General features: G+C 54.2%; 9 protein-coding genes across 9 annotated transcripts; 4 read left to right on the forward strand and 5 right to left on the reverse strand.

Annotated features, from left to right (window-relative positions):
- Positions 1 to 455: 455 nt before the first annotated feature.
- CLAFUR5_09771 (Carboxypeptidase 2) lies at positions 456 to 1,601 on the forward strand (the record flags this gene model as incomplete). Its single annotated transcript, XM_047908919.1, has 1 exon — positions 456 to 1,601. The coding sequence occupies one exon, from the start codon at positions 456 to 458 to the stop codon at positions 1,599 to 1,601; it is 1,146 nt and encodes a 381-aa protein (XP_047766469.1).
- Positions 1,602 to 2,807: 1,206 nt separating this feature from the next.
- CLAFUR5_09772 (Laccase-like multicopper oxidase 1) lies at positions 2,808 to 4,732 on the reverse strand (the record flags this gene model as incomplete). The annotated part of the gene is made up of 2 exons (XM_047908920.1): positions 2,808 to 3,284; positions 3,374 to 4,732. The coding sequence occupies 2 exons, from the start codon at positions 4,730 to 4,732 to the stop codon at positions 2,808 to 2,810; spliced, it is 1,836 nt and encodes a 611-aa protein (XP_047765854.1).
- Positions 4,733 to 6,654: 1,922 nt separating this feature from the next.
- Positions 6,655 to 7,214, forward strand: CLAFUR5_09773 (uncharacterized protein; the record flags this gene model as incomplete). Its single annotated transcript, XM_047908921.1, has 3 exons — positions 6,655 to 6,745; positions 6,796 to 7,033; positions 7,088 to 7,214. The coding sequence occupies 3 exons, from the start codon at positions 6,655 to 6,657 to the stop codon at positions 7,212 to 7,214; spliced, it is 456 nt and encodes a 151-aa protein (XP_047766467.1).
- A 201-nt stretch (positions 7,215 to 7,415) lies between these two features.
- CLAFUR5_09774 (uncharacterized protein) lies at positions 7,416 to 8,643 on the reverse strand (the record flags this gene model as incomplete). The annotated part of the gene is made up of 2 exons (XM_047908922.1): positions 7,416 to 8,311; positions 8,364 to 8,643. 2 exons carry the CDS (start codon positions 8,641 to 8,643, stop codon positions 7,416 to 7,418), a joined length of 1,176 nt encoding a protein of 391 aa, XP_047766466.1.
- Positions 8,644 to 9,343: 700 nt separating this feature from the next.
- Positions 9,344 to 10,101, reverse strand: CLAFUR5_09775 (uncharacterized protein; the record flags this gene model as incomplete). Its single annotated transcript, XM_047908923.1, has 2 exons — positions 9,344 to 9,691; positions 9,754 to 10,101. The coding sequence occupies 2 exons, from the start codon at positions 10,099 to 10,101 to the stop codon at positions 9,344 to 9,346; spliced, it is 696 nt and encodes a 231-aa protein (XP_047766465.1).
- A 340-nt stretch (positions 10,102 to 10,441) lies between these two features.
- On the reverse strand, positions 10,442 to 11,566 carry CLAFUR5_09776 (uncharacterized protein; the record flags this gene model as incomplete). The annotated part of the gene is made up of 1 exon (XM_047908924.1): positions 10,442 to 11,566. One exon carries the CDS (start codon positions 11,564 to 11,566, stop codon positions 10,442 to 10,444), a length of 1,125 nt encoding a protein of 374 aa, XP_047766464.1.
- Positions 11,567 to 11,892: 326 nt separating this feature from the next.
- On the reverse strand, positions 11,893 to 13,683 carry CLAFUR5_09777 (ATP-dependent RNA helicase DBP3; the record flags this gene model as incomplete). The annotated part of the gene is made up of 2 exons (XM_047908925.1): positions 11,893 to 12,118; positions 12,170 to 13,683. The coding sequence occupies 2 exons, from the start codon at positions 13,681 to 13,683 to the stop codon at positions 11,893 to 11,895; spliced, it is 1,740 nt and encodes a 579-aa protein (XP_047766463.1).
- A 408-nt stretch (positions 13,684 to 14,091) lies between these two features.
- CLAFUR5_09778 (Putative transcription factor ecdB) lies at positions 14,092 to 16,003 on the forward strand (the record flags this gene model as incomplete). The annotated part of the gene is made up of 2 exons (XM_047908926.1): positions 14,092 to 14,601; positions 14,633 to 16,003. The coding sequence occupies 2 exons, from the start codon at positions 14,092 to 14,094 to the stop codon at positions 16,001 to 16,003; spliced, it is 1,881 nt and encodes a 626-aa protein (XP_047766473.1).
- Positions 16,004 to 16,190: 187 nt separating this feature from the next.
- On the forward strand, positions 16,191 to 17,192 carry CLAFUR5_09779 (uncharacterized protein; the record flags this gene model as incomplete). Its single annotated transcript, XM_047908927.1, has 1 exon — positions 16,191 to 17,192. The coding sequence occupies one exon, from the start codon at positions 16,191 to 16,193 to the stop codon at positions 17,190 to 17,192; it is 1,002 nt and encodes a 333-aa protein (XP_047766472.1).
- Positions 17,193 to 17,390: the final 198 nt, after the last annotated feature.

Raw genomic sequence — 17,390 nt, forward strand, 5'->3', positions numbered from 1 at the left:
CTACGACAAGATAGCGAGTTAGCGACGTCGTTTCTCAAGCATTTCCGAGCATAGATGTGGATCTGCTATCTCCAGCTTTCACGGATCCATCGACGCTGAATCCGGGCTGGCAGAATGGAATCCAAGGTCCAACAGACGACATTGTCTTAGGTGTGTATAGCAATTCTACCACGCCTGTACTGTACTGAGATTTTCCAGATCACTTCCTCCGCTCTATTGCCAACCGCAATGACTGGGCAACATACCAGCCAGCAGACTTTCAGTCCGGAGAGGGCCGCTCAATCCCATATGTCCACCTTACGAGCTCTACTGAGCTCGTCTCGAACAGCACAAAGCTCAGAGTCTTCATTCAGGGAGGTATCCATGGCGACGAACCTGCTGGTAATCAAGCAGTTCCAGCACTGCTCGGCAAGCTTGATGCCAATCAGACGTAGACTGCTTCTCTACTTGAGCGCATGAACATCAAGATCCTGCCGAGATACAACGTCGATGGTGTGCACTACTTTCAGCGCCGATATACATCGAATGTAGATGCCAACCGCGACCAGTTGAAGTTGGACAGCCGGCAGACTCAACAGATCAAGAAAGTGTTCAGTGACTTCGATCCGCATATTTCAATCGATGTGCATGAGTTCATTGCGTCGAAGATTTATGGCGGGGATTACCAGCATGGTTCAGATGCGATGGTCGCAGGTGGCAACAACCTGAACATACATCCGAACTCAAGAGAGCAAATCTTCAAACACTGGATACCTGCGATTGGCGAGCGCCTCCAAAGTCACAGTCTTCGTTGGGAAATGTATGCCGCTGGAAAGATGGACTTCACATCAGGTTCTAGGATTCTTTTGAAAGAGGCTGCGACTGAACCGGCCAATGGTCGCAACTCTATGGGTCTGACACAGAGCAGCACTTTCCTTCTGGAGACGCGTGGGATTCGCCTAGCAGATCAACACTTTCAGAGACGTGTTGCCGCCGGCCTTCTTAGTCTCGAGGCCATCTTGGAGCACGCACGCGACAATCATCAAGAGGTGCTGGCCACAGTTCAGGATGCTCGCAAGGACTTCACCAACAGCAAAGATGATATCGTGGTCACAGACTTCCCAGAACTTATCAAGCGATCTTTCACCATGGTCGACATGAACAACGGAAGCATTGTGCAGGTACCCATCGACTTCTACGACAGTACGCCCGCTACCGCCAATCTCACCCGCGCAAGACCCGAGGCATACCTCATACCGAGAACATGGATCCGTATTGCGGAGCGGCTCCAGATCCTCGGTCTGGACGTGGAAACCTTGGACTACGAGTATCGTGGCGCGGTAGAGGTGTATAACATCACATCGAGCTCCCTAGCTACTGAGATCACCGAGGGCCACGTTCTCAATACCGTCACGACAGAGGCACTCGTCAACTTGCCAGCAGGTAGCTTCCTGGTCAGCACGAGGCAGAAGAATGCTGCGCTGGCGTTTGTGACGCTGGAGCCGGAGAATGTCGATTCGTACGTCAGCTTCAGTGGTATTATACAGCGTCTGCCAGCGCCGGAACGCTATCTCCTTGCCGCAATATGGGTGTCACTGGTGAGTACGCTATGCCACGATTAGGAGGCGTACAGGGCCCCCTAGCATATCGGACACGTGGATCGACTACTTAGGCGTGTAACCGAGGCTTCTCTAGAACACATATTCTCTTACCGTAGTTCGCAGTAAGACAATGCGACACGACAGGCCTACCGGACGTGACTTAGAGCTTGCAATACACGAAGAATAGCGACGTATTATACACAAGCAGATAAAGGATATTGTTGCTACAATGCCATAGCGTGTTAAGGCCGTAATTAGCGTAAATAGAGGGTAGATAAGGTAGTAAATACACCGTAGGTACTAACGTTATCTGTAGCTATATATTAAGGTGTCAACAACACCTTAATTCAGGCTAAATCCGCATATATTAACAACATAGCAGCAACAGTAAGGTCAAGCAGCTCGAGATTGATTGGTTCGGCTTCCCGCGCACGGCCTTATTCAGTACGACAGAATGAGGAATAGCTAGGAGTCTCAACCCTTGCTACCTCCCCTGGTTACGGTGAGAGAACAGCGTTCCGATGCAGACAGACGCTGTACCTTTGAGTACTGGGGATGAATACCCTATCTATCGAGTCATGGCAGAGCATCAGTAATGGAGCTCGTCGACCACACTTCATCCAAACGAGAAAGATCTCCATCATGCGATAGACTTCGACGAGGCATCAAGCCACGAGTCGACCTGAAACATCGTTGACGTCAGGAAGAAGGAGCAAAGTCAAACCGTAAGCATGCGCCTCTCACACGTGCTGGCGCATGTCGAGCTGCCAACCTTCTGCACTGTGCACAAACACGCCAGATAAGGTTTGGGCACTCTCGATCTCGCTGGGTTGTGTTGCTTCGCTTTGCCAGCTCCAGGGTGTGAGCACATGCAAGCTCCCCGGTCAGCCGTAACTGCCGCCGGCAGATGCCATTGACGACTGTTCATAGTCGTTGTGAAACCATGAAGGGTCACTGGTTTCTTCGCACGAGCATGCGTCGAGCCCAAGACGGAGGAGTCGAGTCCGCTGTGTGATCAGTAGTCTGGCAGTGTCTGGAGGCTGTAGATGGAAAATCGCAATAATGCTAGCACAGCTTCGCACTCGTATTACGTAACCACAACGAAGATCAACCTGTGCACAAAGCTTTGAGAGAGAGAGAGAGAGAGAGAAATCATGTACGAGACTATGCAACATCTACACAACGCAACGCTCCACCCCCCACGCGCTCTACAGAGGTATCTATCCATCATGACCAATCATCGCCCTCATCCGGATCAAAAAAATGCACAACCCTCGGCGCATGCGTCTCATTCCCATTAACATCGCCCCCAAACACCAAATAATCCCCCACATCCGTCGCCGGAATCCCCGTAATCTGGCCATACTCCCCCATAATCCACACACTCTGCATCCCCATCACCATATGCTGCAGAATATGGCAATGAATCATCCAGACGCCCGCATCCGTGACTCGGAGGCGCCATGCGCGCCAGCCTTGGCGGGTGCCGGCGGTGGTTTTGGCGGTGTAGCGGTAGAGGTTTGTGGTGTCGCGGAGGACGGGGGGGTGGAGGGCGAGTTTGGCTTCGTTGAGGGTGGCGTTGTAGGTTCCGTTGCCGGAGCCGCAGTCGTAGTAGTGCCCGCCGTGGGCGTGTAAGGGGTGGTAGTCTAGGCCGCCGTTGTCTTTGACGAGGGAGCCGGTGTTGTACCAGATGATTTCGAGGACCTGGGGGCGTGAGGGTTAGTATGGGTGGATGGGTGGGGATGTGTTGAGATGGTGCTTGGGTTGTGGTGGGGGAGGGGTTGAGTACTTACTTCGCCGATCTTGGCTGGGAAGGTCAGGGTAGCGGGATCCCAGCCGTTGTTCTCGATGGCGGCGGTGTAGTTGGGGATTGCGGCTGGACCTCGCTCGTAGATGTCGACGAGGTAGGGTTTATCGCCTGGGTAAGGGTTGGAGGTCTCGTTCCATTGCAGGTTGTTGATGTGCCAGACGATGGTGTTTGTTGTTAGCTGGCGGTTGTCAATCTCAATACGTCGGGTGACTTCGTCTGCTGTTGGGAAGTCGTTGGGCACGAGGGGCTCTAGAGAGTACTCGCACCAATCGTAGGTGGCGTTCGACAGCGTCAGTGGTGCTTTTGGTGGGGCGGTGGTGATCTCAGGTGCACCACCGGAATAGCGAAGGACACCATAGCCCTGGTAGACGGCTGGACGATCCTTGGTCTCCATCTGGATCAGGTAGTCGCGCTGGCCGTTGAGTTCGCTTTCCTCTTTGGCCTTGAAGATGGTGTCAAAGCGCTGGCCGGAAGATAGTTGCATGAAATGCTCCCTGTGAGGCTTGGTGTATGCACCGTCTGCTTCGATGATGGTGAAGTTGTCGTGGTCAACGATGCCGATCTGGACCATCGAGAGAGCTGTGGCGCCAATGAAGCGGAATCGATATGTCTTCCCAGGGTCGACTTCAATGACAGGCAGTTGGCAGTCACCCTCGCCAGCAGTCTCTCCAGTAGCAACACCGACGCCATTCAGAAGGACAGCATTTGTCTCGCCAGACCATTTGAAAGTCGTGTTAGTGAGGCCGAACTCGATGTCATGATCGGTCTGGTTGAAGTAGTCTCCAATGTTCCAGACAATCTCCTCGTCGTAGTGGTAAGGACAGAAACCTTCTTTGTCCTTGATGATCAGAGCACCCGAAGCTGAGATTGCTTGAAAGCCCACATGTGAATGATAGAAGTAGGTTCCGGGCTCCTTTCCAAGCGGGAAGATCTCATAATCAAAGAAGTGTCTACACGGTATAGGCCATTGAGCTGCCTGAGGCGTTCCATCTGCAAAAGGTGCCATGCGCTGGCTAAGACCGTGCCAGTGCATGGTGAAGTTGTAGCAATGCGGCGCTGCCATATCGTTGTATACTCTTATCCAGCTCCTCCTTTCGGGCTCGAGGTATAAGTGTGGTCCAGGAGCTGTGCCATTGACCAGAACTTGTTCCCGCGTTTGGCATCCGACTGACACATTCTCATATGTTACTCGTAGTATATGGTCTGGTTGGAAATTGCTGTCGTGCACTTTTGGACCTCCATAATGTCCCGGAGCGCCATGGTCTCCTCCCCTTGGGCCCCACGCCGCGACCTGCGATGCAGCCAGCAGCAATGACGAGCAGGAAAGAGTAGAAAGCCGCATTGTTGTTGCAGCAGAAGAGAAGGTGGCGATAGAGGACTAGTACGAATAGAACAAATTGATGTACGAGGGAGGTGAGCAGGGACATGTATGTAGTCTTGTACACGGACATGGTTCGTGCCTTACGGCTCGCCAAATGTGAACGTGATAGAGTTGCCGCGATGCGGCTGAACACAGCACTATGCGAGCTCACGCGAGGCAAACCGTCGTTCCATCCTACGATGGTGGTTGGTCTTTTACTATTGGTCTTGTTCAGCTGAGCAAGCACCTCATACAGACGGCCACGCGCCATTGACGTTGAGCAGACATCTCGCCTTGTTTGTGACACTTCAAGGTGGTGAAGGAAGAGATTGGCCAACGCTCAGACCACATGGGTTGCATGCTTTTCAGGCGCGCTGTTGGAGGCTAGCCATCCTGGGTTCCTGGCATGTCCGTAACGTTATTTGACGTCTCGGCGACTGGTGGGCCTGAGCCTCGTCGTGGAAGAGTCGGAGTGCTTCCAGTGAGCCACACCACCGTTGTTTGTATCAGATTAGGTGTGCCCTTGGTGGCTCGGCCGCAGCATTGGGGGCCTTGTTTTGCGGTGCGCTTTCGTGATCATCGCGCAGGGCTGGTTGTCTGCTGTTCCCGCATACGACGGCTGGACGGACGTTGCTCGAGTACGAGCAGGCGTCCATCAGAACGGCCAGTCGCCGACGAAGGATGGATGTTGTGCCTGTGTATTGCCGTCGCTTGCCGCCATATCTAGCGCATCTCCTGGTCGGGCTTGGTGGTTTGAGCGCTGAGACAAGTCGCGCGGCGCATCCCTCGGTCGCGCATTTCGACTGGCAACCGGCCGATATGTTTTGCTAGTGTCGTGCCTTGCAGATGTCGAGAACATAAGGAGAGAGGGAACAACGGTGAGCGGCGGGACAGAGCAGTACTCATAGCCGGGTGGATGAGCGAGTTTGCGCGGAAAATGGCCCCGGAGAGAGGGGATCCACCTCATGATGCTCATCCCATGTCCTGGGAGACGAAAGCTTGTGTGGTACAACATGTCCCAGACATCGAGGGTGGCACCACACACATACAACGTGTCTAGACCGGCGTGAGCCAAGGTGCAGCAGTGTGACCGCGCAGCGTGCTAGTCGAGCCAAGCACAACCACGTCGCGGCGTGAGCAAGAGCGAGGGAGATGTCAAGAGATGGATGTTGGATGGAGGAGCGCATTGCAGACACGCATGGGGGAGAATGAGAGTGCGGTTACGTGTGATGGATCAGGGTACTTGAATCGCTATACAGCAGGCGCAAGTTCGCGGCCAGCAAGTGTTTACGGCTGTCAAATCAGACGCTCATGGGATATGAGAAAGATGAAGCGAGGTTCCCATCACGCAAATGCTGGGAAGCATCAATGTCGTTCGATATGGTTATGAGAAGGCAATGCTGCTTTCTTTCGACCTCGACTCCAGCTCTTCAGTCTCATCGAACCACCACCGGGCACCTCACTTCCACCTCACTTCCATCCCAACTTCATCCAAGGCCAGCAGCATTCCGAAACCACCCTCGCTTGCGTACCTCGTCCTTCCACAGCCTTTGGGACAATAGCAACATGCTGCTCTTCACTTCCCAATGCAGCAGGCAAGCTGGGGAAAACTTCTGCACCTTCCGCAGCTTTGACAATAGAAGCCATTGTCCAGGAAGCTCGCAAACACCCATCATAGTGGGGACGATGGCAAAGCTCACCAGCACGATGCCTATAATCCTTTTCTTTTCCTCTTCCTGTTCTGCTGTTCCTTCCTCCCAACATACAGAATACAGCAGACTTCAGCGGCAGCACTTTCACCACGGTATACCGCACGTCAGGCACGATCACGAGCAACAGCATACACCAGACGAAACAGTATATACATACATCCATTGTTAGCAAGAACGCCTTTACCAGCGAAGATGGCGATCACCGAAGACCCTTTCACCGTTACGACCACTCCCAGGCCGACCACAAGCGAGAGCATCTTGGGCTTAAGAGAACAAATATTTGGTAAACCACCTCAATCTCTTCAAAGTCCATCACATGCTAACCATCACCAGCGAATGCCGCAGTCCTGTTCCCGCAGCTATGCCTGAACAGCCTCACATACCACTCCACCGGCCTCGTGAAGCCCGCAGAAATCTTCGAGATCGTGATCATCGGCGGCGATCACAAGCAAGCTCTCCTCCTCTTCGGCTCACCGCTATCACGTTCCATCGCTGCACGTGGTCCGCCATGTGAGAGCGTCGAGCGGGCACTTGCGGGTCTACTGGATGTCACCAGCGAAGCGCTCAGCTGGTAAGTGCTTACCCCCTCGCATCGCTGACGCGCATCATGGCTGACGTCCGCTAGGTACACCGAGACTCTTCTGGGCGAGCTGAAGCATGGCGAAGCCTGCGCGGGAGGCGCTATCGACTTTCACATGGTGGAAGCCGGTTTTCACTTCTCTGCCGAAGAGCGCCTCGCGCACGGCGTCTAGGCATTTTGGTTTTAGTTCTGGTCCACGCGAGTGGTGCTGGTTCCAGCCAAGGTAGCAGTGTCGAACGCCGCTGTATCGCGCGACGCGGTAACCGCGACAGTAGAGCACGTGAGAGACTCCATCCAATCAAACTCAATCCAACCACCCCTACCATACCCGTCTCCTCATCACCCTCCCCCACCCCTTCCCTCACACTCGTCTCTACATCTCATGCGCCATCCCCCTCTCCTCCCCCGCCAATTCACTAGCCGGCAGATCCCGCCCCCGACTCATCGAGACCTTCCCACTTGCCGGCGTCTCAGCTTCTGGGGCAGGCGCTTGATACACCACCCCCGGGCCCGGGTGCCAGTTTCGGTCCATCGGCGGCTGGTAGGGTGGGTAGTTGGGATGCGGGGCTGTTTGCTGCATGTAAGGACTCTCAGGCCAGTGGGGCTGCGGTTCGGGCGATTGGGAGGTTTGGGCTGCGTGCTTTTTGTGCCGTCTGTGCATGTAAAAGAGGGCGAGGAGGAGGGAGGCGATGAGGCAGACGCCGCCGGCTGCGCCGATGCCGATGCCGATTTTGGAGCTTGTTGAGAGGGTGTGTGAGGATGGGGAGTCTGTTGCGAGGGAGGGGGAGGTTGTGCGAGGTGTGGTTTGGGATGGCATTGCTGTGGTGGCTGAGAGCGATCCCGGCCGGGTTTCGGTCCAGGTGAAGGCACTAGCGTACGTCGAAGCATCTGGCGTGGCCCCTGGAGCAACTCGGCGTCGCGTCGTCGGCGGGTCGCGATAAGTCGTGAGCTGGGTTATGGGAGACGGGGTATAGCCTGGCACTGCCGTCACCACCCATGTACTGCTCCCATCACTGACTGTCGGACTGTAGTAGCCAGTGCTGCCACTGGCAGTCAAAGGCAACGATATATAAGGTGCCAATTGATCTGGAGCATATAACGCGACAAAAGCGTCGCTTCCCATCGCTCTGCATCCTCGTGGATCGAGCTTCAGCATGCCTTCAGAGGATGGCCATTCACATCCACAGCTTTCGGGGCCGTGGCAGATCCAGTTATCCGCCGCACCTTGGACGTCGTTGCAGTACTCAAGTGCTGTCCATGGTGATCTCGCTATTCATCGTCAGACGGCACCCACTAGCATTGTTCTGTATATCTTGCTTACTCGTATTGAACCCACACTTGAACGGACAAGTCTCATCGCTGTAAGTGATATCCGTACACCCATACTGATACACATTGCCAGAAGGATAATTGAAGCAAGCATTGCCCGAGAGACACGTATCCCCTCTCAAGCAGCACGCACTCGCCCCCGTCGCCATGCACGGGACGAGATTCTCAGGGCCACGGTTCTCTGCACCAGCGCCAAAGTAGCACTGTTGCTGCGCCTGTGCGACAGCGGCCAGGAGCGTCAGAGTCCAGGTGCCTGCGACTGGCATGGCCATGGTGCTGTCATCGACTTCTCTGAATTGTGGCTGAAAAGGTAGAAGTGATTGATGCGGTAACAAAGAGATGGAGGTAATATTTGAGGGTCAAAGAAAATGCGAAACCAGGCTTGCTTACGATCTGGCTGAGCGCATCGGAGCGAAGATCTATCGAGCAGCATGCTACTATATGCGGAGCGAGCAAGCCAGCTGGATGTCATTGGGCTGAGGTGGTGCGACTGAGGAGCTTGCAGCACGTTTCCGTGCAACGAGCACTGTATCCGAGACGGTTGCTCCTTGCAGCAAAAGGCAGACCAACAGCATCATCTTCAAGCATTCGAATGTGAATATACCGAGGTCAACTCGAGCAAATGCCCCAGTGTAGTTGTGCATTTTCTGAGGCTACTCGGCTTGCTAGACTTGACCTGCGTCTCTTTCGTTCCACAGCATGAGCGAGCTGTAGCTGACCTCTCAGCTGTAAGACCAGGCGACACGAGCCATCGGAACTCGCGTGGCGTACGAGTCTCTGATATCGTGAGGAGACTTTTCAAAGTGTCATCCTGTGTACGTAGACTCGCTGTCTGTGACCTCTAAGGCTCGATACCGACAGTATCCTCGGTGGGGCGATTGAGGAGCTGTCACAGGTTGCATCGATCCGCCAGGTCATACCAACCACAGCCTCAGACATTGTCCATCTCTTTCGCTGACACATTGAAAAGCCTCACATCAACCCCTGCCTCCTCAAGTTCGCAATAACGATAGCATCCCGTCGCTCCCTCTCCGACGCTCGCAGCTCATCCAGCACATCGGGGTGCACATAGCGCAAGTCCGGCTCTGATCGCGAGGCTAGCTGGGACTGCAACTGCTGTCGAAGCTCTTGGGTTGAGCTGCGCATGCCAGCCGCCTCATAGAAGCGCTGCGATTGTTCGAGGTTGCGGGTCGGTGGATTGCTGCGCGCAGCTGCCCGCTCTCGCTGCCGCTGCTGGTACACGTGCGAGTGGTATTCCAAGAAATCGTTGGTCGAGCGCGGTTGTCTGCGGTAGCTGTTGCGGCGGTATGGATCCGAGAGCTGAAGGGCCAAAAGTGTCAGTGATAAGGCTCGAGTCTGATGTCTCATCTGTGTGTGCTTACATTCAACTTCCAGTCCAAATATCCCCCACACAATAAGGTCACGAGAATGGATGCAGAGACGATGCAGTAGCAGACGATCATCCAAGTCAAAGGTCCCGCCCACATTTCGTCGTACCAGCAGCCCGGCCACGGACATGACGTGGCGGTCCCTGTTGGTGTAGCAGCTGCTGGCTCGTTCCATAACGAAGTGATCTCGTCCAAGAAGTTCGTCGTGGATACCGGTGAGGAAGTCACGGCCGTGATGGTTGCTGCAAGAGAAGTTGTTGCCACTTGCTCGATGGTCGTCTGAATGGGAGTCACGAGGTCTACAGACCAAGACTCATGTGACGGGATGCCTGCGGCGTTCATGGTCGCGGTCTGTGGTCGAAGTTGAGATGTTCGGAGAAGGTGTAGCTGGTCGTGCTTGACCTGTCGAATAGCAGGGTGTGACTTGTAATGCGCGTGTAGCCGATGCTACAGTGCAGATTGCGATGATGGTCTTGAAAGTTGGTCTGAAGTCGAAGTTGTTTGTTCGAGTTCGAAGAGGCGGTTGCCATGAAGTGAAGTGAGGTGAATGCAAACGCGCAGATCTGCAGGCACGCGCTTAGCGTACCCGCGAGATCCTTGCACATGCTGCACATGCCGCACATGGCAAGAACGCTGAAGTGAAAGAACCGTAACATGCACAAACTACCTACCCGTATCATTATTATGCAGCCAAGTCTCGACCAGAGAGATAGGCCATGCATCCGACCGAGAACGCAAGACCTGCCAACGCCGGGCTGCTCTTCATGTCCATGATCCTCATCACGAGTCCCGCCATAATGACACCCAACCACCCATATCCAATCCCATGAGTCTTGACCAGAGTGCGGACCTTGTCAAGGACCTTCTCAAGCTTCTCGCTATCCATCTCTCCAGGAATCTCGACCTTCTCCCCATCGCCGGCCACTCCTGCATCCTCATGGCTTCCTCCCTTGACACCCTGCCTCTCGACCTCGACCTTCCTCACCTGAACGAGTTCACCGAACCACTCGAGCGGAACGCAGACACCGACGGTCCCGACGAGGAGGAGCATCTGAGCCAAAGAGAGTGATTCGAGTCCGTACTGCGCAATGACGGCTAGGATGAGGCAGGCGTAGCCACCGAAGAGGACAAAGTCGTCTGTGATCTGGCTTGCGGACGCCTTTGCATTTGCCTTGATGATCTTGTTCTTCTTGATGGCATGGTTGAGGATTTTGTCGTCGTCCTTGTTCTCCGGGGGAGAGTGGACTTCTGGCTCCTTGGTCTCGGTGGCGGTCTTCTCTTTGTCATCCTCGAGATCAGGCTCGAGGTCCGAGACGTCGTCGTCGCTGCTCTCGTAGGATCCAGGTGATGCGGTGTTCTCCGATTTCAGTCGATGAGTTTGAAGCTTGATCTCGGCCTGCTCTGTCTTCTGCTCCTCGTCACTCGTGTCAGAGGCAACGGGATTGGCTCCGCCAGCCTCACCATCACCAGAACCTGCATCGCGTTCTGCTACTCGAGCTCGGCGAATGCGGCGCTTCTTGGCCTTGGTGAGGATATTTGGGTCAACTACTGCGGCAGTAGTTGGGTTTGGCTTGCCGACTGGCTCTGGCTCTGGCTCTGACTCTGACTCTGGCTCATGCTCGGGCTCCTCGACTTTCAGGCCGTGATAGTAGTTGATGTTCTTTGGATTCTGGGGCTTCTTCACGTCCTTGGCACTGTCGTCGCGACTCTTGGTCTCACTGGGAGGACCATTCGGGGTTGCATCCTTCGAGGAGGTCTTGACATTCTGTGCGCCATCGCCGGCCTTCTTGGTGTGTGCTGGTGACATCGCGACCTGATCGTGTGACGTGGTACGAGTGGTGGCTGAAGGTCTTTGATGGTAGGTGTGCTGGTGTCGAAGAAGTTCTCGGTGGTCTGTGTTTGCTCGAGGACGTCTTGCTGGTTACCCTGTAGTTGAGTCAAGTAGAAGTGTTCTTTATGCCGAAAGAAAGTGCTTAAGAGAGCTCGGACAGCACATAACGCATTGACCAACAAAGCAAAGTGAACACACGCGGACTCGCACGTGAATGAAGAACACGCGAGACCGCCGAACACCCGCGTGGTCGCATCTATAATCTTCTCAATCTGCTGCTGTACAGACACATCTATCATCTATCAGTCAAACGTGATCTTGGTCGCCTGCTTGGCGTCACCTGTATCCTTGTAGAATGCACCGTATGCATCGTGACCCTTCTTCTTGACTGTCGTTCCGAACTTCATCAGTTCTTCTGGCACAGGTTGATTCGCCTTCTTGAGCACATTGATCAATGCGCCTGCTAGGCCCTTCTCGTTTTGTGTGAATAGTGTGATGGCACGGCCGTCTTGGCCTGCTCGTCCGGTTCTGCGATAATGTCAGTGGGAGTGGCAATGTGTACACATCTGATGTTCTTACCTTCCGATCCTGTGCACATAATCCTCCACGGTCAGCGGGAAGGTCACGTTGATCACGACCTTGACAGCGGGAATGTCAAGTCCACGTGCAGCGACATCGGTAGCCACGAGACATGGCACCTTGCCGTTCTTGAATTCGGCCAAACTTGCCATGCGCTTCTCCTGGCTGAGATCGCCATGAATGCCTGCGACTGGGAAGCCCTTCCTTCGAATGAACTCTTCAATTCGCGTCGCTTCTTTCTTGTACAGGCAGAACACCAGGATACGATCCGTCTTGTTCTTGCCAGATTGGTACTGCTTGAGCAGCTGGAACAAGCGATTCTGCTTGTCAAACTCCTCGACCACTTCCACCTCTTGCACGATACGTTCATTTGCGCGAAGCTCACCAGAGGCGTTCTCGCCAATCATGAGTTTGACTGGATCCCGCAAAAACTCTGATGCGAGCTTGCGGACAGATTCTGGCCACGTTGCCGTGAACATAAGGGTTTGTCTGTCCTTGCCGTCTGCGGCTGCTGTGATAATCTTCCGGATGTCTTGCTCGAAACCCGTGTCCAGCATGCGATCGGCCTCATCCAGCACGAGGTAGTTGACATTCGACAAATCGATTGTGCCGTCTCCAATGAAGTCATTCAGACGACCGGGTGTAGCGACCACGATATGGCAGCCCTTCAGCTGGTGTCGCTGGTCATCCTTGCTCATGCCACCGTATACGCACACCGCCTTCAGACCACGAGGTGTTGCAAGCTTTGTCATCTGCTCTTGAATCTGCAGCGCGAGCTCTCTCGTAGGGCTCACAATGCAGACCTGTATCTTCTTGTCCTTCTTCAAGCGATTGATGCAAGGCACACCAAACGCATATGTCTTTCCCGAGCCGGTCTCTGCGACACCGATCATATCTCTTCCATTGAACAGATATGGCCATGATGCTGCCTGGATAGGTGTTGGTGTGCTGAATCCGGCGAAGTACGCTTTTCGTCTCGTCTCGTCGAATGGAAGGGTGCCGAAAGACAGTATGGGCCCAACACTCTGCTTCAGTGGATCCTCAATCGCAATGTGCTTCTCTTTGTAGTATGCATCTGCCTCAGCTTTTCCCACTCCACTGAGATGTTCGGCATCTTCATGCGCAGCGCCTTCGATTTCGTCGCTCCGTTCAACCGCATCTACGGCCTTTGCGGCGTTCTTCGCAGCCTTCTCGGCTCGCTTTTTCGCCTTCTTCTCTGCCTTTGCCGCTGCTTCGTCGTAGATTCCCGCATCTGCCACTTCCTCTGCCACTTCGTGTGCTTCAACAGCCTTCAAAGCCTCTTTCTTGGCGCGCTTCAATGCCTTGCGCTCCTCCTTGGAGAGCTCAGCCTTGTGCTCGGATGCGACATCGCCATCGTTCGCGCCTGCTACAGTGGGTGTCGAGTCCTTCGCTTTCTTCTCTTTCTTCTCCTTCTTATCCTTCTTCAGCTTCTTGCTGCTGATCTCAGAGACATCAAGCACGGCATCTGCCTCTTCTCTCGAGCGTTTCGCCATAACGATACTGTATCTGTTTGTGCACAATGCGAGACGGCGCAACCAGAAAAAAGCTGTCCTAGATCGCCAAGTCTCTGCCAGATAGAGTTTCGCGTGGACGGAGGCTAAATCTGGCGGCTAAAAGTGGGCTTACCGAGGATCCTCACGCGAGTCGCTTCCTTCCAAGATTCCTTTCACACCCATTCGTACACGGTCGTGTGATAGGTGGAATCGCTTACAGTGCAGATGGAGGTCAGCTTCACGGGCTGTTCACATCTTGCTCCTGCATTGTGTTGCCGTGCCCTACCTCGAAGACCTGACCGGACCCTTCAGCAGTTCGCGCAGTGGAGAGGTGGAGTCCTTGTTTGCATGCCATATGGCTAGAACATGAAAAGGTACAAGCACTTTTGCTGAAGCACTACAGCCATCATGGACAATGTCAATCCTCGCACAGCGCTGGATAACGCTACAAGAATGGCACAGCTCCAACAATATGAGGAAGAAGACGGCCGACCGGCCCTGAAGAGAGCAAGATCATCCATGAGCAAACCCTCGGCAAGCAAGGCACCTGTCCAGGAGAGCATTGCGTTCGATATACAGAATGCTGGAGACCCTTTGGACTACCCTCGACGAAGAGCCACGATCGCTTGTGAGGTCTGCCGTAGCCGAAAGTCTCGGTGCGATGGAGCGAGACCAAAATGCAAATTATGCACTGAGCTGAGCGCGGACTGTGTTTATCGCGAACCTGGCATCAAGCTAGATGCTGGCGACAAGCTCATACTGGAACGCCTCGCGCATATCGAAGGGCTCTTGCAATCGAATCTGCTACAGTCACCGACCTCCGGATCAGGTCCTTTTGGCCCTATTTCGCCTGCAACGAGCAACACTGCATCTGATGCCGATATTCAAAGCAAGCGCATGAGTGCTTCCGTGAGTTCCGTACCCATGGCATATATCCACTATGCCGAAGGCTCACACGACTCCGGCGCTGCACCTTCTCCAGTGGCCGATAATACGGGATCTCGTCTCAAAGCAATGCGATCCACAGGTCTTATTGCAACTCGAAATGGCTCGTCCACCACTTCAACTACAGCCACCGTACCAGCTTGATTTAGATGAGAACGTGCACACTTTTGCCAGAGCATTCTTTGAAAAGGTCAATGTATGGTATGCTTGCGTGAGCCCTTACTCATGGCACAGCTATTACCGGGCGGCGTCAGCGGTCGGCTTCCGGTCAGGAGCAGAGACGTGCGTGGTTCTACTGGTACTCGCGCTTGGTCAAGCGGCAAATACTGGCCGGAGCATCTCTCGCTTGGCTGATGGCGAAGCTATACCTGGCCTTGATTACTTCAGCGCAGCGTGGACTGTTCTTCCCGGACTCATGATTCGCAACGATGTATTGTCAGCTCAGTGTCATATATCAGCAGCAGCATATCTGCTGTACTTAGTTCGACCACTGGAAGCGTGGAACATGCTGTGCAACGCGTCCATGAAGCTGCAGTTGCTGCTCTCCGCACCGAGCACGATCGCGCCACAGGTCAAGGAGCTAAGCGAGAGGATATATTGGAACGCGCTCATGATTGAATCAGATCTTCTGGCCGAGCTCGACCTGCCACACTCAGGTATTGTGCAGTTCGAGGAGAGCATGCGGCTGCCACGAAGCTTTCCGTACGATGCGACAGTAGCTGGATCTGACGAACTCCCCGGCAACGATGAGCTTTGGTACTTCCTTGCTGAGATTGCACTCAGGCGCCTACTCAATCGTGTTTCAAACGTTCTGTATTCGCACAAGCGCAATTCCATCGCCTCGCTGGAGCCAGTTGTGGCAGAACTCGACCATCAACTTTCCCAATGGTATGAAGGTCTTCCACCTTCGATCCGCTTTCCGCGCGAGAGACTGCCAGCCCGCGATCAGGTCCAGACAGTCCTTCGATTGCGCTACTTTGCGTGTCGCACAATCATATTTCGGCCATACATACAAGCAGTGCTACAGGACGAGAGTCTTGCGCATGAGGCCGGCGTACAAGCTGCTTGTGAGAAGTGCCTAGACGCTTGTGTACGGCAGCTCGAGAATGTTATGGCGCATCATACTGGACATCTGCCCTATCTCTGGCAGGGAGCACTGTCGATCACGAGCCAGACTTTGCTGTTGATGGGAACGACGTTGTCGCCTGTGCTGAGCAGTCTTCTGCCTCCGAAGCAGCAGATTGACGCTGTAATCTCTGATGTTGTGGCGGAGACGGAAAGACTGGCGCATCTAGCGCCGAGTATACGACTTTGTGCTGATATCATACGCGAAGCTGAAGAAAGGCGGCAAGTCCTGATGCAACGACCTCGATGAGCATGGGTACAGTGAGTGGCAAACACTCGACGAGCAGTCCACAATCATTGTTCACGCATTCCTTGTTTGCTATCGTGCATTAGGGAACAATGTGCGTATACGAAGGAACAAAGTCTATTTCGTCGACGAGACCCCAACTTGCACCCCCCCGCAGCCCAAGGTCAGACTTTGGTCCCGCTTCTTCAAAATGCAACAACATCCTATGGACTCACCGGTTGGCTCAAGACGAGGTACTTTTCGGGATTACAGTCCGACAGCTCGGCAACGCCGTAAACAATTGCTGGAAGTCCAACAGGATCTCGAACGTTTTTCAATATGCGAAGATGCGATCGACGAAGAACCGCCGACACAACCTGGCTCAGCACCAGTCCCAGAGAGGAGACCACAGAGTCGATATCGACCAAGCAGTCCACCACGGCGCCGGTACCGCCCAGTAGGCTTTGCGCCACAAGTGAACAAGAATCTGACTCGCAACACCTCCATGAACAGTATGCTACGATACTTCAATCGCGACAGATTTGATCAAAGAGATCTCAGCAGAGTCGCCACGGCAGCACAAAGCAAAGGTCAAAGCCCCGGCAGCATGCACAGCCCTGAGAACGTGAAAAGCCCGCCCGATCGGGACTCGCATGTAAGACAAGAGTCTGCTGCTGCACAGCATATCAGCTATCAGAACGTGATCTACGAAGTACGTCCAGGGAGCTGTCCTCACTGCTCCGGTCACTCCTACATCCCGCTGCGCCTCGCCTCTCAGCCGCGCATGCCTGGTTCCTGGGACGAATCGCACCACCCAGACTCCGACATCATCAACGAAGATTTGTCCCAACTCTTGACGGCCCTCTCAATCCAGCTGATACAGCATCACCAGCTCTGCCCACGATACCGATCGAAGGGTCGGGCAGACTGGCACTGGGAAGATCGACGACCAATGTGGTTGCCACAGCTCAGTGAGAACTTCACACTCTACAAGTCGGACAGTGTGCAGTACCCGCGAGATCTGTGGAGAGATTACGAGGTGTCGAGAGCTTGGTCACAGGGAAGGAAAGCAGTAGTCAGGAGATATCTTGGAGAACCGCACCACGAGATTGCGGATATTCCAGCTGCGGTCTCGGCGGATGGAGATGGAGATGATGAGGAGAAGCCTAAGGAGAAGGGGAAGAAGTTTTCGGTGGAGGATCTGGATAAGTAGAAGTAGAGAGCAGTTCTCTTTCTCGACCTTGCGACCAGCAGTGTAGTCTACTCGAGTAGGCAGGGTTGGACCGAACGACTAAGTGACCTCGAAGCTCAAAGCCATGGTGCGCCGCACCCTACCGTTTTCACAACCTTCATCTGCCCCCTTCCCCTTTCAAGCCCACCCCAGCCATCTTCCTTCTAACCCCCACAACCC

This window comes from Fulvia fulva, chromosome 9 (genome assembly GCF_020509005.1).
Source record: "Fulvia fulva chromosome 9, complete sequence".
In the NCBI taxonomy this organism is placed as follows: domain Eukaryota; kingdom Fungi; phylum Ascomycota; class Dothideomycetes; order Mycosphaerellales; family Mycosphaerellaceae; genus Fulvia; species Fulvia fulva.